Source organism: Balaenoptera acutorostrata, chromosome 1, assembly GCF_949987535.1.
Source record: "Balaenoptera acutorostrata chromosome 1, mBalAcu1.1, whole genome shotgun sequence".
Classification (NCBI taxonomy): Eukaryota; Metazoa; Chordata; class Mammalia; order Artiodactyla; family Balaenopteridae; genus Balaenoptera; species Balaenoptera acutorostrata.
In genome coordinates, this window is record NC_080064.1 from 78,779,006 (window position 1) to 78,794,260 (window position 15,255).

A 15,255-nucleotide genomic window follows, 5' to 3' on the forward strand; every position below is an offset into this window, starting at 1 on the left:
TGCTTGTTTTTAAAATTTCATATTATGGGTTATAAAAGTAAAAAAGGTAATTTTAAGCCACTTCTTATATGGTTATATGCAATAGCAATTGTGTCACCTCATAAAAGAAAGAAACTTCTAGATACTTAATAAAGATCTTAAATCCCTCCAGGTTTTATTCTAAATGAAAGCAGGTGTTGAACATTGTCATCTCCTAATACATTGAAATTACTAAAATATTTAATAAGCTACCAGGGTTTGAAGTAGTAACCAGATGTTTACAGTTTTCCCAGGATGACTTTTACATCTGAGCATTTACAGTGGAAATGAACTAAGTTTGCTACCTTAACAACAACAAAAAAACAAATAAAACACACAGACACAAGTTGTTTCTTTTGAACCAGAATTGAAATGATTTCCATTATACTTAATCTGCCTTAATACTTTACAGTAAGATAAGATTTCCATAGCCTAACCAAACATAAGATTGAAGTTTCCCCTCATGCTTAGAATCTTTATTGGGACATAATTTATATACCATAGTGTATAAATTTTCACCGATTTTAAGTATAGTTTAAAATTTTTAGGAAATACATATACTTGAGCCACCATTATCAATATCCAGTTTTTAGAACAGTTTTATTGCACATATTTAAAGTGTATAATTTGACAAGTTTCATCATCTATTTAAAGTCTTGAAACCATCACCACAATCAAGATAATTATATCCATCATCCCCAAAAGTATCCTCATGTGCCTCTATGTAATCTCTCTTTCTTGCTCTTCTTATGCTTTCCTTCCCCACACCTGTCCCCAGGCAATCACTGGCCTGTTTCTGTCACTAGATACTAGTTTTCACTTTGTAGAATTTTATATAAATTGAATCATACAGTGCATACTCTTTTTTTTGTTGGGGGTGGGAATCTGGCCATTTCACTCTGAATAATTCTTTTGATATTTGTCTATGTTGCATGTATCAGTAGTTCTTTTCTATTTATTATTGGTAGTATTCAATTGTGTGAAAATACCATAACTTGTTTATCCATTCACCTGTGATTGATACTTGGGTTGTTTCCATTTTGTACTTTTTTCAAATATAGCTGCTAATAAGATCCCTGTATAGTTTTTGTGTAAACATAGATTTCACTTCACTGGGATAAATACCTAGGAATTGTGTGGATGGATCACATGGTAATTTGCTGATAATGGGTTCTTTATCCATTTTTATATTTGAAAAAGCTTCATTTTTGAAATAAATTTTCAGTAGGCTTAGGATTTTAAGTTCATGGTTTGTTTCCTCAGTACTTTAAAGATATTGCTTCTCTGTCTTGCTTTCATTGTTTCTAATGAGAAATCTGCTGCTGTCCTAATCTTATATGTACATGTCATTTTTTCTGGCTGCTTTTAATACTTTCTCTTATCGTTTGTTTTGAGAAATTTAATTATGTTATGCTTTGGTGTAATTTACTTATTTTTCTTTTGCTCGGTGTTCATTGAACTTCTTGGATACTTCTTGGATTTATAGTTTTCACTACATTAGGCAACTTTTCAGTCATTATTTTTTCAAATATATTTTCTGTTCCCTATCCTCTTTGCTTTTCATCAGGGACTTCAAGTACACATGTATTAGGCCACTAGAAGTTAAACTCACAGCTCACATATGTGCTGGTTTTTTGTTGTTGTTTTTGCCCTCCAAGTCTTTACTTTCTGTCTTGTATTTTTGATCATTTCTATTGCTCTAGCTTCAAGTTCACTAGCCTCTACTTTTGCAATGTGTAATGTGCCACCAATCCCATCCAGTTTTTTGGGTTTTTAAAAAAATCTCAATGTTATTTTCATCTCTAGAAATTTGTTTTGTGTTTTTCTGATTTCTTCAGTGTCCCTATTCAACTTTTTGAACAGATGGAATATATTTATAATAACTGTGTGAATGTGTGCTACTCCTAACATTTATATCAGTTTTGTATTGGTTTTCATTTGATTTTGTTTTTTTAATGGGTCCCACTTTTCTGTTTCTTTGCTTCCCTGGTGTGATAGGCAGAATATTAAGAATACCCCTAGAATCCCTCCCCCATGAATATGATGGGGTATCACTTCTGTGATAATATTACATTATATGGCAAAGGAGATTTTTGCATATGTAATTAAGGTTACTCATCAGTTGACTTTGAGTTATCGTAAAGGACAGTTATCTGGGTTGGTTTAATATAATCACGTGAGCCCCTTAAAAGTAGAAAATTTTCTCTGGCCAGTGGCAGAAGAGGAAGTCAGATATGAATCATGAAAAGGATTTTATGTGCCATTGCTGGCATAGAGATGAGGGGGTCACATGACGAGGGATGCAGGTCAGCTCTAGAACTTGAAAACAGCCCCTGGCTGTCAGCCAGCAAGGAGTTAGGATCCCTATTCTTACAGCTGCAGGAAACTAGATTCTGCCAATACCCTGAATGAGCTTAGAAGCAGGTTCTTCTTTAAAACTTCCAGATAAGAGCCTAGCCTGGCAGACACAATGATTTCAGCCTTATGAGATCTTTGACATAGAGTGCAGACCAGCCCACTCAAACTCTGGCCTACAAAACCGTTAGATAACAAATGGGTGTTGTTTTAAGCCACTATGTTTGTGATAATTGGTAATGCAGCAATAGAAAACAAATATACCTGGTAATCTCTGATTAAATGCCAGACATTTGGAATTTTAGCTTGTTAGGTGCTGGGTATTTTTGTATTCCTACAAATATTACAGATATTTTTGAGCTTTGTTCTGGGTCATAGTTAGGTTACTTGGAAACAGTTTGATCTTTTGGGTAATGCTTTTAAGATTTGTTATGTGGGGCTAGAGCATCATTTAGTGTAAGGGTAATTATTCTCTATTCCTGGGGCAAGACTGAATACTTGGTCTGGAGAACCTTCTGCAAATCTCAGGGATTCTGTCTCTGGACAGCTGTATTTTTTCCTTTACTCTGCCTGTGAAATCTAGCCACCTCAGTCAGTTCAGTCTCAATACTCTCAGTTCTGTCTCCTTCACTCAGGTAGTCCACTTGGCTCCACCTGAGTTCTCCCTCCCTGTGCTGTGTCCTAGATATTCTCAAGGCAGTAAGCAATCTTAGGACTCTTCTCTCAGGGATCACTGTTCTTCATTGCCTGATGTCCCTTTTCTTTAACACTGTTTTTTTCATATTTTTTGTCTGATTTTTTTTTTTTTTGGTTGAGTTGTGATTAAATACAGACTTTTTTACTTTGTTGAAAGAGTCCTTTGGTTACTTTTAAATAATTAAAAACTTTAAATAAAATTAAGTTTTAATTATTTAAGTTTAATGGGACAGCTTTTACCAGGAAATACTCTTCCTAAAGTGCTATACTATGGGCAGTATCTAAAATTTTAATACTGAAGCACCATTTTAAATTTTAGTACACTAAGTCTAGCCCAAATGATGACAAAGCCATATCTCCAGATGGCTAAGCTCACAGTTACTCATTTCCATTTGAACACTTTTAGTATGTATTTGCCTAAGGAAATTACAATTACTTTATGCTTAGATAATTATAGCCCATAATTATTTGACTAACTAAACTATTAAAGTGAAAAGATAATGTTATTTTACATCTCAAATAGAACAAAAATCCATCTACTTATGCCAAAAAAAACCCCTATAGTCCTTTCCTGTGTTAACTATATAGCTATTAAACACAACTGTTATTTACATTGTCAGATTTCCTTGTTTCTAATTTCTTTATGTTTATTTTAGTAGGCATATTATTTTGTTTTATGTTTTCCCTCCCACATGTTTTATCCACATAATTCTGTAAGTTTTCCATGGAATTATAGAAATGAGTATTCAGATACACAAGAAGTTTATGTAACTAGTTTTGTTCTATGCCCGACAAATAGCTTTTGGCTGGTGCTGTTCTTTCTATACATTTTTTTATAGTTGTTTAAATTAATTAAGAGTTTTTAATAGGTTTCTCTAAATAAAGCAGTAAAGATGATAGTTACCTCAAAGATGCTCTGGAAGAAGAGATTTTGTTATTTTAGCAGATATTTCCCCCCCTATTTCTGAATAGGTAACAATGACATAATTTTATATGTTGAGTATTGATGTTTTCTTATTTGATATTTGTTCATGCTACAGGTACTTTGGAAGTTCGTCTAATGGGTTGTCAAGATATCCTAGAGAATGTCCCCGGACGGTCAAAAGCAGCATCGGTTGCACTACCTGGTTGGAGTCCAAGTGAAACCAGATCATCTTTCATGAGCAGAACGAGTAAAAGTAAAAGTGGAAGTAGTCGAAATCTCCTAAAAACAGATGACTTATCCAGTTCAGTAATCAGATTTTTTTAACAATCATATAACAAATTAAAGGGCCTATACAAACGGCTGAGCAGTGGGGACAGAGAAGAGTGAGAAGAGTCAGAGTTGGACAACAAACTTTAAAATTATGATTTCCATAATTTAAATTTAAAATATCAAAAGCTATAATGACAAGATAATTTAAAAGGCTACAAAATTTACCCTGCTGAAAATATGTTAGAAAACTGAATGACATATAACATTAATTCTTTTGGAATAATGAAATATTGAACATCACTCTTTATGTCAAACTCTTTGTGTCACATCTTGATTCTTTTAATGGTATAATGACACCTCTAAACTAACGTTGAAATTTTGATAGCTAACCACTGAACTAAACATGTTTAACTAGGACTGTGTCCCAGAAGTAAACTGAAATGGGGCAGTGGGTAAAGGTGGTAAAGTAAAATGGGAGAGGTTTATGAAGTACTTTGGAGACACTCTAAAGTAATCATAAACTGTGATGTAATTATACAATTGGTGGGAAAGGCATGTGACAATTCAACCTAGTACAGTATGTCTGTGCTTTCCTGTATATAGAGAGAGACTTCAGGAAAAATGTGAAAATAAAAATTGTTTAAAGTAACAACATTAATAGCAAATGTAGAGGGAGAAAAACCGGATGACTGATATTGATATGTAAATACACACACGTGACAAACAATTACTGGTCACTTGTTAGTCCTTTCAGTTACATTTTAATATAAACGAAATAGCAATTACTATTTGTGTTTTTGTGAAACACAAAGGATAACTTGGGAGGGTCTAGTGGGAGTGTATATATAAAACTAGCCATTTAAGATTCAAAAGCTTCAGTAGTGAGTAAGAAAAACTTATTTTCAAAGGATCATGACTTTTGTTGATATTAAACAGTGGCATTTCTATTTTAAAGGTTTTAAAATATTTAAGCAAGTTTTAAATTGTAATTACAGATGATGTCTGTGCAGTTTTGAAGCTAGATAATACTGTGGTTGGTCAAACTAGCTGGAAACCCATTTCCAATCAGTCGTGGGACCAGAAGTTTACACTGGAACTAGACAGGGTAAGATGAGAAACTTTTTACTTGAATTTTCATTATATTTATAATTCATTTTTAATGTAAATTTTATGTTTTAGAAGACTTTGGTAAGTTTTATTCTTAACAGCATATAAGAAGGACCTAGGTATTTTTGACACTTCTCATCTGATGAGGTGTACATAAATCTACCTTATCAGATTGCTGCAGGAGTTTTCATTTGTGCAGTGATTTGAAAATGTATACTTTGTACTACCCTGAAAGATCAGCAATCAGGTGACATCTAATATTGAATTTTTTTTTTAATTTTAATATTGTGCTCTCTGACCACTAAGGTGATTCTTCTGACTCACCACTTGTTGGTTATATTATCAAAGCTGGATTTGAAGTGAGCTATTGTGCTCAGACAACCATTCCTCCATATAGCTCAGTGGCTTTCAAGAATAATGTGAGTGGCTAGAATGCAATCTGTAGCTGTAGAACCCAGCAGAAGTTAACTTGGTCCACAGTAGATTTAAATCCACGATGATAACTTTATTATTTAGATTCTAATCTATCCGTTGGGGTGTGGGAAGAAAATATTAAAACTTAATCATAATTTTATCTAAAAAATAAGAAAGATATTAAGCTTTTTGTTGTTTAGTATTCAGATTTATGGTACATATGTCATTTTAAAAATTACATATATGGGGGTGGTAGGGGGGTAGTGGTGTGATGAATTGGGAGATTGGGATTGATATGTATACACTAATATGTATAAAATGGATGACTAATAAGAACCTGCTGTATAAAAAACTAAAAATAAAATTCAAATATAAAAAAATAAAATAAAATCAAAATTACATATATTAGTGAGAGCAGATTTTTAGTGATTTTTTTTTTAAATTATTTATTTATTTATTTATGGCTGTGTTGGTCTTCATTTCTGTGCGAGGGCTCCCTCCAGTCGCGGCAAGTGGGGACCACTCTTCATCGCGGTGCGCGGGCCCCTCACTATCGCAGCCTCTCCCGTTGCGGAGCACAGGCTCCAGACGCGCAGGCTCAGTAACTGTGGCTCACGGGCCCAGCCGCTCCGCGGCACGTGGGATCCTCCCAGACCAGGGCTCGAACCCGTGTCCCCTCCATTGGCAGGCAGACTCTCAACCACTGCGCCACCAGGGAAGCCCCGTGAGAGCAGATTTATAGTGCTTAATGATGATGTGAGGTGGCAATTACTGCTCTGGCCTCTACTTTTAAAATATTTTTTCCAGTTTATTTTTTTCTGTCTCACAGCCAGTATCTTAATCAGGCCCTCATCATTGCTTTTCTTGGTTCAGATACTGTGTCTGACACTTAAATATTAAATGTACTTGAACAAAATGCTTAACTTTTTATGTATACCAGTTTCCTTATCTTTAATACTATCTACCTCACTGAAATGTGTGAGGATTAAATCCATGTAAAAATCTTAGGCTAGTGGTAAGAACTCAATTAATGTTGGCTATTTTTACTAAAGTAATTTACTAACTAATCTCCATGTGTCTGAGAACCAGACTCATCTTCAAAGAATAATACTTTCATCTAGGCATTCATTCTCTAGCTTAGGATCATTCATTTAATTCATTAAAAATTATTATGAAATTATTTGTTCATTTATTCATTGATGCATACTGTATTCCAGGCACTTCCAGGTGATAGATTAGCAACAAACAATATAAACAAGATCTCTCAAGATTTCCTCAAGGAACTTATACCTCAGTGGCTTCTCAGTATATGTCTGATTATTTGCAGACTTTTTACCATTACGTCTGAAACTGTGTATGATTTCAGTTAAAAAGATATTGAGGACAGGACATGGAATACTAGGCTAAGGTCTTTATACTTGTTGGTAGTGGGGATGAGAGAGACATAATAGAAAAATTGATCTTGGGGTATGTATGAAGAATGAATTTGAGAGAATAGAGACTAAAGGCATATAAATTGGCAGGAGGTTACTCCAGTGCTGCAACTGTAAGGTGAAGAGAACTTGAAGTAAAATGTGGCAGTAGGAATAGAAAGAAAGAGATATATGTAGGAATTGCTGTAATGGAACTCCTAGGCTTAATAGTCAGTGATTTTCTGTTCTGTGTCAAGCACCATTCTAGATGCTGGTTATGATTGACCAAAATAGTCAAAGTCCCTATATTTATCGACCTTATATTCTAATGAGGGAAGACAAATAGTTAACAAGTTTTTTTTTTTAAATCTTCAAGTGCAATGAAGGAAGTAAATAAGGTATTGTAAAGAAGGGGGTGGGGGCTATTTTAGGTAGAGGACATAATTAGGGAAAGTCTCTTTGAGGAGGCTACGCTTGACTTGAAACCCGATGGGGGGAAAGTTGCCAGACTTAAAAAGATCCAGGTAGAGTGTTCCCAGCAAAGGAGAAAAAAACATACAACGCCTTGGGGTAGGAGAAAACTTGATGTGTTGTAAGAATAAAAATCATGAACAGAGATCAGTGTAAAGAAGTAAAATAGCAGATATAGGTGGGTGTCAGATTACTAGGGTCTTTATAATCAATAAATTAGAAGATAATTGAAGGGCTTTTAATAGGGGATTTTTCATCATCTGATTTAGATGATCAAATAGAAATAATATAAATATAGAAGCTAATAAAAGAGTTAGCAGCCCATAATGGGAAAGAGTTTATAAAGAAAGAAAAAAAAGGTCTAACAATCAAATCTTAAGTAGTATTCCAAGTATAGGAGGAGAAGGAAGGTTTGCCAAAGAGAAATAGAAAAATCTGGGTTGGATCAGATCATACCCTAGATCGGATCTTAACCTTATAAAAGCTTATCCAGTGAAGAGTTGCTGGAATGGTGAGATGATGAAAATCCTGTTACATATGGAACAGTTGAAGGAAAGTGGGATTGAAAATCTATTAAAGAAGAGATTTAACAAAGATTTGGTAACTGTCTTTAAAGTTAAAAGGAGGAACATGTAAAACAAGAATTAAACTAGTGATAGCAATGATATTTCCATTTGTGTGTGTTGACTCTGATGGATTGGTAGTAACTTTCTGGAGCTCACTGTCAAGGTTTACTGGATGGGTCCTTGTTTATGCTGATCAAGTAGCAGTGTTTGCCAAATGCTTGGAAAAGGGGCAAGTGGTAAGCTGTAGTACATGTTCCTTCCATCCTTGGATTGACTGTATACTTTGTGGGTGTGGAAGACAAAGCAGAAGTCAATGATGGCAGATTTCATTTCAGTACCAAGAATAGTACTATTAAAAAATGAACTGAGCTGCTGTAGTAAGTTCTCGCTCAGTAAAGTTTTTTTTTTAACTTTTTATTTTATATTGGGGTATAGTTGATTAACAGAGTTGTGTTAGTTTCAAGTGTACAACGAAGTGATTCAGTTACACATATACATGTATGTATTCTTTTTCAAATTCTTTTCCCAATTAGGTTGTTACAGAATATTGAGCAGAGTTCCCTGTGCTATACAGTAGGTCCTTGATGGTTATCCATTTTAAATATAGCAGTGTGTACATGTCAATCCCAAACTCCCTAACTAGTCCTCCCTCCTACCCTGCCCCCCTGGTAACCATAAATTAGTTCTCTAAGTCTGTGAGTCTGTTTCTGTTTGCACATAAATTCATTTGTATCTTTTTATTTTTTTTTAGATTCCACATATAAGCAATGTCATACAATATTCCTCTTTCTCTGTCTGACTTACTTCACTCACTATGACAGTCTCTAGGTCCATCCATGTTGCTGCAAATGGCATTATTTCATTATTTTTAATGGCTGAGTAATATTCCATTGTATATATGTACCACATATTCTTTATCCATTCCTCTGTTGATGGACATTTAGGTTGTTTCCATGTCTTAGCTATTGTAAACAGCACTGCAGTGAACATTGGGGTGCATGTATCCTTTCGGACCATGTTTTTCTCCGGGTAATGCCCAGGAGTGGGATTGCAGGATCATATGGTAGCTCTATTTTTAGTTTCTTAAGGCTCTCTCAATAAAGTTGAATGAGCAACTTACATAAGAGAAATTTAAGGGAATTGTTGTATCAGAAAAAGATTACACTTCCAAGATTTTTTTCAAGTCTGATATTTTCTCTTTGTCAACTCTGATTTTTTTTCAGCTCTGATATTTGCTGGAACTAGCATTGTTCCATGCTGTAAATTAGCTGTTTAATTAAATAGTTAGACCAATATAATTCAGTCAAGCCCACCAGAGAGGGAAATGCAGTTGAGGTTGTTAGTGTATATGGATATCGTTATATACATGTCTTGTTATATTTGCATCTTCCTTCTATACTGTGAATACATGTAAATATTTATGACTCTAAAATGTTTCAGTTTCCATTCATTCTTAAATTAATAGGTTTGCTATAACATTGGTCTTGAAGCCAGACAAACTGGATTCATTTACTTATTAGATATTTGATGGTAGACAAGATACATAACCTTACTACTGGGCATTTATTTCACAATCTCTAAAATGGGGATAAAATATAATCCTTACAGGACTGTTAAGAAGAAATGCTTTGTGTTGCCTGGCACATTTAGCTACTCAATGACTTTAGTTCTTTCTTTAGCCCTAGGCTGTGACGTGTGGCTATGAATTTGAGTATAATGGAAGAGCATGTTAAGTAATGGGAATTAACTGGTTGAATGTCATTTTCTTTCATTTCAGAGCCTATTTAAAGTAATTATAGGATTTTAATGAGTGTTATGATCAAAATGAAATTTAAGACATTTATTGTTAAAGGGAAAATGGCTGGTTAGAAAATTTCTCTTGTAGCCAGGTTATTGTGTTAGAGTTTTGTATTTAAAATAGAACTTAAAAGTAGTTGTGTCTTGCCATCATTTTATAATTAAGGAAACTGAGAACCAGAGTGATTACATATTGATAAATTTCAGAGCTGGTACTAGACCTCGAGTGTCCTTCAAAATGCTCTTTCCTCTGTGGTGATTTGTATGAGATAGAAAGTTAGTGGCAAAAAGGAGGAAACAGCAGAAGACGATGAAAGCCTGGTAAAGAGAAAATAATTTAATATTACCCAAGCTACAAGCTTAGAAAACTAGAAAGACTGATAACTGTTGATTGGTTGTTTTTACTTGCACTTTTAATCCTCACCTAAAATTGTTTTTCTTCTTCATGGCATCAGACTTTCTTCCCACTTTGGAGTAATCCTCCCTTAAAAACGTTGAAGACACTGCATAGCTAAGTAAAGCTATTCTCCCTGAGGCCAGTTAGACCTTCTGGGTTCCTGATATGCATATTATGTATCCCTAATTGGATTATAAGCTCCTCTTTGGAGGCCACATTCCTTATTGTGATAAATCCTTCTGTTTACACAGTACATGTTACTTTTACATTTTTTGTGCTTTTTTAGTCTTTTACTTTATTCCTTATATTTATAGAATATTTATTTATAGAAAATGTTTATAGAAACATTTATAGAAAATATTATTTTAAACTGACATGTTCATGCTCAGCATTTTGCCTCAAATGTCAAGTTTCTTTCCTATGACATTCTGGAACTAAGTTGTCTATACTGTTTCTATCCTTTCCAAAATACAAAAATTCATAGGTCTTTTTATTTATTTATTTATTTATTTTTTATTTTTGGTCATGCCACGTGGCTTGTGGGATCTCAGTTCCCCAATGAGGGGCTGAACCCGGGCCATGGCAGTGAAAGCCCAGAATCCTAACCACTGGGCCACCAGGGAACACCCAGATAGGTCTTTTTTGAGTTTTGAGATACTATAGAAATTATCTAGATCTAGAATGATATAGAAAAGTTCCTGGGAGCTCAGGGCTCTGCAGAATTATTTCAGATGGCAACACAGACCCTTTTTTTTTCTTTTTGTTTTGAGATTCTGGATAAGATATCATTTGGATTTTGCCACTTTAAAAAAAAAAAAGTTTTGAAAATTGCTGGTGTAATCCAGCCCCCTCATTTTACAGATTAATAAGGATATTATTATGGCCTAGGGGTTAAATAACTAGCCTAAGCTATAATCTAGGATTCTGAAGTGTCCTGTCAGTTCTGTGTTCTTTCTGTTATCAGGTTACCCTTTTTATATTTTCCTATAAAAATTGGTCTTTCTTAATGTTTATTATAAACACAGTAGCTATGTAATTTCACATTTTTTCTGAATTCCCTCAGCCCTCCTGCTGTAAAAGTTTAATCCTCCCATGAGAGATTGAAATAAAAAGCAAGACCCTTTATATCTAACCTTTTCCCATTCACATTTCCCTTTGATTAACTTTGCTAATGTAATAGAGAACCACCTTTATCAATATTAGAAACAGGATGAACTGAAACTTAGAAAAATTTTAGCAGGAGCCAGTTCTGTTAAGAGCAGAGTACTAGAGAATGTTCACTGCTCAATGGAAAAGGAAGAAGAGAACATTTAAGGTAGTGAGAGCCAGTAAAAATGTAATAGGGTTAATAGATTAGAAGTAACAGTAGCATTGAAGGACCAGTGGATACTGAGGAACTAGAAAGAGTGAGCTAGTAGAATGTTAGGAGGTGATGGTCAGAGAGAAGGATTCAAACAGCTGAGATTGTGGAAAGATTGTAGATATTGGTAGGAGTGAGAGGCTAAGGTATCCAAGAACTCAAGGGATTCTTATTATTTATTGGTTTCACATTTTCAGAAATTGCCTATACATACTACTCTTAAACCATCCACACTCCTATCCTCATTCTTCCAAATAATTAGGTTAAATCAGTAACTTAGTGTTTATATTATTATGACTATGTAAATATTGTTTACAGATGAACCATATTCCATACCATGATTACATTCTCTTTTTAGTACCAAGACCCCCTTTGGGCAAATAATTGCCCTTTTTTTAATTGCTTATTTTGTTTTGCTTTGCTTAGTTTTCTATACACCTATCCTTTATCACCAGGATCTCCAGAAGGACTCTAGAATAACTCTATGTAGGCAGTTGTATCAGCAAGCTGTCAGTCATCCTTGGACCCACTCTACTCCCTAGCAACATCCTTTCTGGAGCCTTACATCTTTCTGCTCCAATTTAAATGACTGCTATATAGCTTTTATCTTGAGACTCTCTTTCACCATAATCCTATTGGATCACCTGAGTCTTGAATTTCTCTTTCAGCTTTCTTGTTTTACTTCCTCATTTTGGTGGATCATATCCCACATTTACATGCTGAGAAAAGAGTGAATGAAAGTTTTAGAGATCTTGCATATCTGAAATATCTTTTATTCTGCTGTCATGCTTGGAGTCTAGAATTCTAGGTTGGAGATTATTTTCATTAAGAATTTTAAGGAATTGTAGTTCTAGTATTGTAGTTGAGATTGCTTATGTGTCTTTGATTTCTAATCTTTGATTTTCTTTTTGTTTTTTAAAGATTTTAAGGTTTTTATCTTTTTTCCCCTGGGATTTTGTGATTTCACAATGGTGTACCTTATTAGGTGTAGGTGGTTTTCACTCTTTGTGATAGGTACTGTGTGGCACCTTCAGTTTTGAAAGCTCATTCTTCAGATTTGAGAAATTGCATTTATTTGATAATTTCCTCTTTATTTTCAGTGTCTCTCTTGCTAGTTGAACCTTTTAGATTGATCTTCTGATTTTCTTATCTTTTATCTATTGTCTGTCAGTGTGTCTTTTTGTTCTGCTTTCTGGGAAAGTTTGATACTTTTATTTGCCAAGACTTGATTGACAAACTTATATATCTGATATTATATTTTTAATTTCTAAAAGTTTATTCTTTTAAATATCTTGTTTTCCTCTCATGGGGATAATATCCTCTCTTACATTTTAGAGGATATCAATTTTATGTTTTCTTCTCCCTGAATTGTCTTTATTTCTCCTGAGATCCATTTCATAATCTCTGTTTATCGTATTGCAGATTTGGTGAAATGTGTGGCCATCCTTGGCTGTCTTAAAATGAGCCATTAAGAAGAAGATTGGAAGTTTTGTATGTGGGGCTCTTCCTTACCCAAGTTCTGAACTAGTTAAAAGAAAGAAAGGTGTGACTAATGGAAAGTAAAATGTCATTATGAGCTGATATTTGAAAGTGTGGTTGGGTGTGCAACAATAATGGGGCTATACTCAGTCCCTTAGATCATTGTGGGCTCCAGCCCATATAAAACTTAAGGCATAGCAGAGAAAAACAAATTGTATACTTCCATTTAACAGCCCGGCTCTCAAGGAAAAAAGGAAGAAATGGACTGGATTATTCATGTCCAGTTTCTCTCCCAGTCTTTTATCAGATAACTCACTCCAGGAGATGAATAAGAGGGTTAAGGTAGAGACCCAGATATTTAGGAGAAAAATGAAAATTATTCCTCATAGAAACCATGATAATGAGCAAGATGCTTTCCTCCCTATAAAAGGATAAAAATGCATGCAAACATCTAAATGGGGTGTGAAACATCTTAATATAGAACAAGCCATAGAATAGGAATACAAAGAAATTTTAATTTCTTCCATGTGTGAGCTAACATTCAGCATATTATTGTTGTTTTTGGCCGTACCACGCGGCTTGCAGGATTTTAGTTCTCTGACCAGGGATTGAACCCAGGCCACTGCAGTGAAAATGCCAAGTCCTAACAACTGGACTGCCAGGGAATTCCCACATTCGGCGTATTGTTTAATCTGAGATGCTATTTTTTTGTTTGTTTGTTTGTTTTAATATTTATTAGAGTATAGTTGATTTACAGTGTGTGTTAATTTCAGGTGTACAGCAAACTGAATCAGTTATACATATACATATATCCACTCTTTTTTAGATTCTTTTCCCATATAGGCCATTACAGAGTATTGAGTAGAGTTCCCTGTGCTGTACTGTCCTTATTGATCATCTATTTTATATATAGTATTGCTTATATGTCAATCCCAATCTCCCAATTTATCCCACCCCCCTTCTTACCCCCTGGTAAGCCCCTGATAAACAAATAAGTTTGTTTTCTACATCTGTAACTCTATTTCTATTTTGTAGATAAGTTCATTTGTACCCTTTTTTTAGATTCCACATATAAGCGATATCATATATTTGTCTTTGTCTGACCTACTTCACTCAGTATGACAATCTCTAGGTCCAGTCCATGTCGCTGCAAATGGAATTATTTCATACTTTTTTATGGCTGAGTAATATTCCATTGTATATATGTACCACATCTTCTTTATCCATTCCTCCATGATGGACATTTAGGTTCCTTCCATGTCCTGGCTATTGTAAATAGTGCTGTAATGAGCACTGGGGTGCATGTATATTTTCGAATCATGATTTTCTCTGGATATATGCCCAGGAGTGGGATTGTTGGATCATATGGTAGCTATATTTTCAGTTTTTTAAAGAACCTTCATACTGTTCTCCATAGTGGCTGTACCAGTTTACATTCCCACCAACAGTGTAGGAGGGTTCCCTTTTCTACACACCCTCTCCAGCATTTATTGTTTGTAGATTTTTTGATGATGGCAATTCTGACCAGTGTGAGGTGGTACCTCATTGCAGTTTTGATTTGCATTTCTCTGATAATTAGTGATGTTGAGCATCTTTCCATGTGCTTTTTAGCCATCTGTATGTCTTCTTTGGAGAAATGTCTATTTAGGTCTTCCACCCATTTTTTGATTGGGTTGTTTCTTTTTTTGATATTGAGCTGCGTGAGCCATTTGTATATTTTGGAGATTAATTCTTTGCCGGTTGCTTTGTTGGCAAATATTTTCTCACATTCTGAGGGTTGTCTTTAGTTGTGTTTATGGTTTCCTTTGCAGTACAAAAGCTTTCAAGTTTAATTAGGCCCCATTTGTCTATTTTTGTTTTTATTTTCATTACTCTAGGAGGTGAATAGAAAAAAATCTTGCTGCGATAAAAGAGTGTTCTGCCTATGTTTTCCTCTAAGAGTTTTATAGTATCTGACTTTACATTCAGAATGGTCTTTAATCCATTTT

At 34.5% G+C, this 15,255-nt stretch overlaps 1 protein-coding gene across 6 annotated transcripts in view; it reads left to right on the forward strand.

The window, feature by feature from the left end:
* PKN2 (protein kinase N2) overlaps positions 1-15,255 on the forward strand; it is a 190,982-nt gene that overhangs the window by 83,406 nt on the left and 92,321 nt on the right. For all 6 annotated transcript variants that reach the window (XM_007182344.3, XM_057544823.1, XM_057544822.1 and 3 more), the window contains 2 exons: positions 4,110-4,295; positions 5,260-5,369. In XM_007182344.3, the coding sequence (XP_007182406.1) occupies positions 4,110-4,295; positions 5,260-5,369 (296 nt within the window). The remainder of the gene's footprint in view (positions 1-4,109; positions 4,296-5,259; positions 5,370-15,255) is intronic.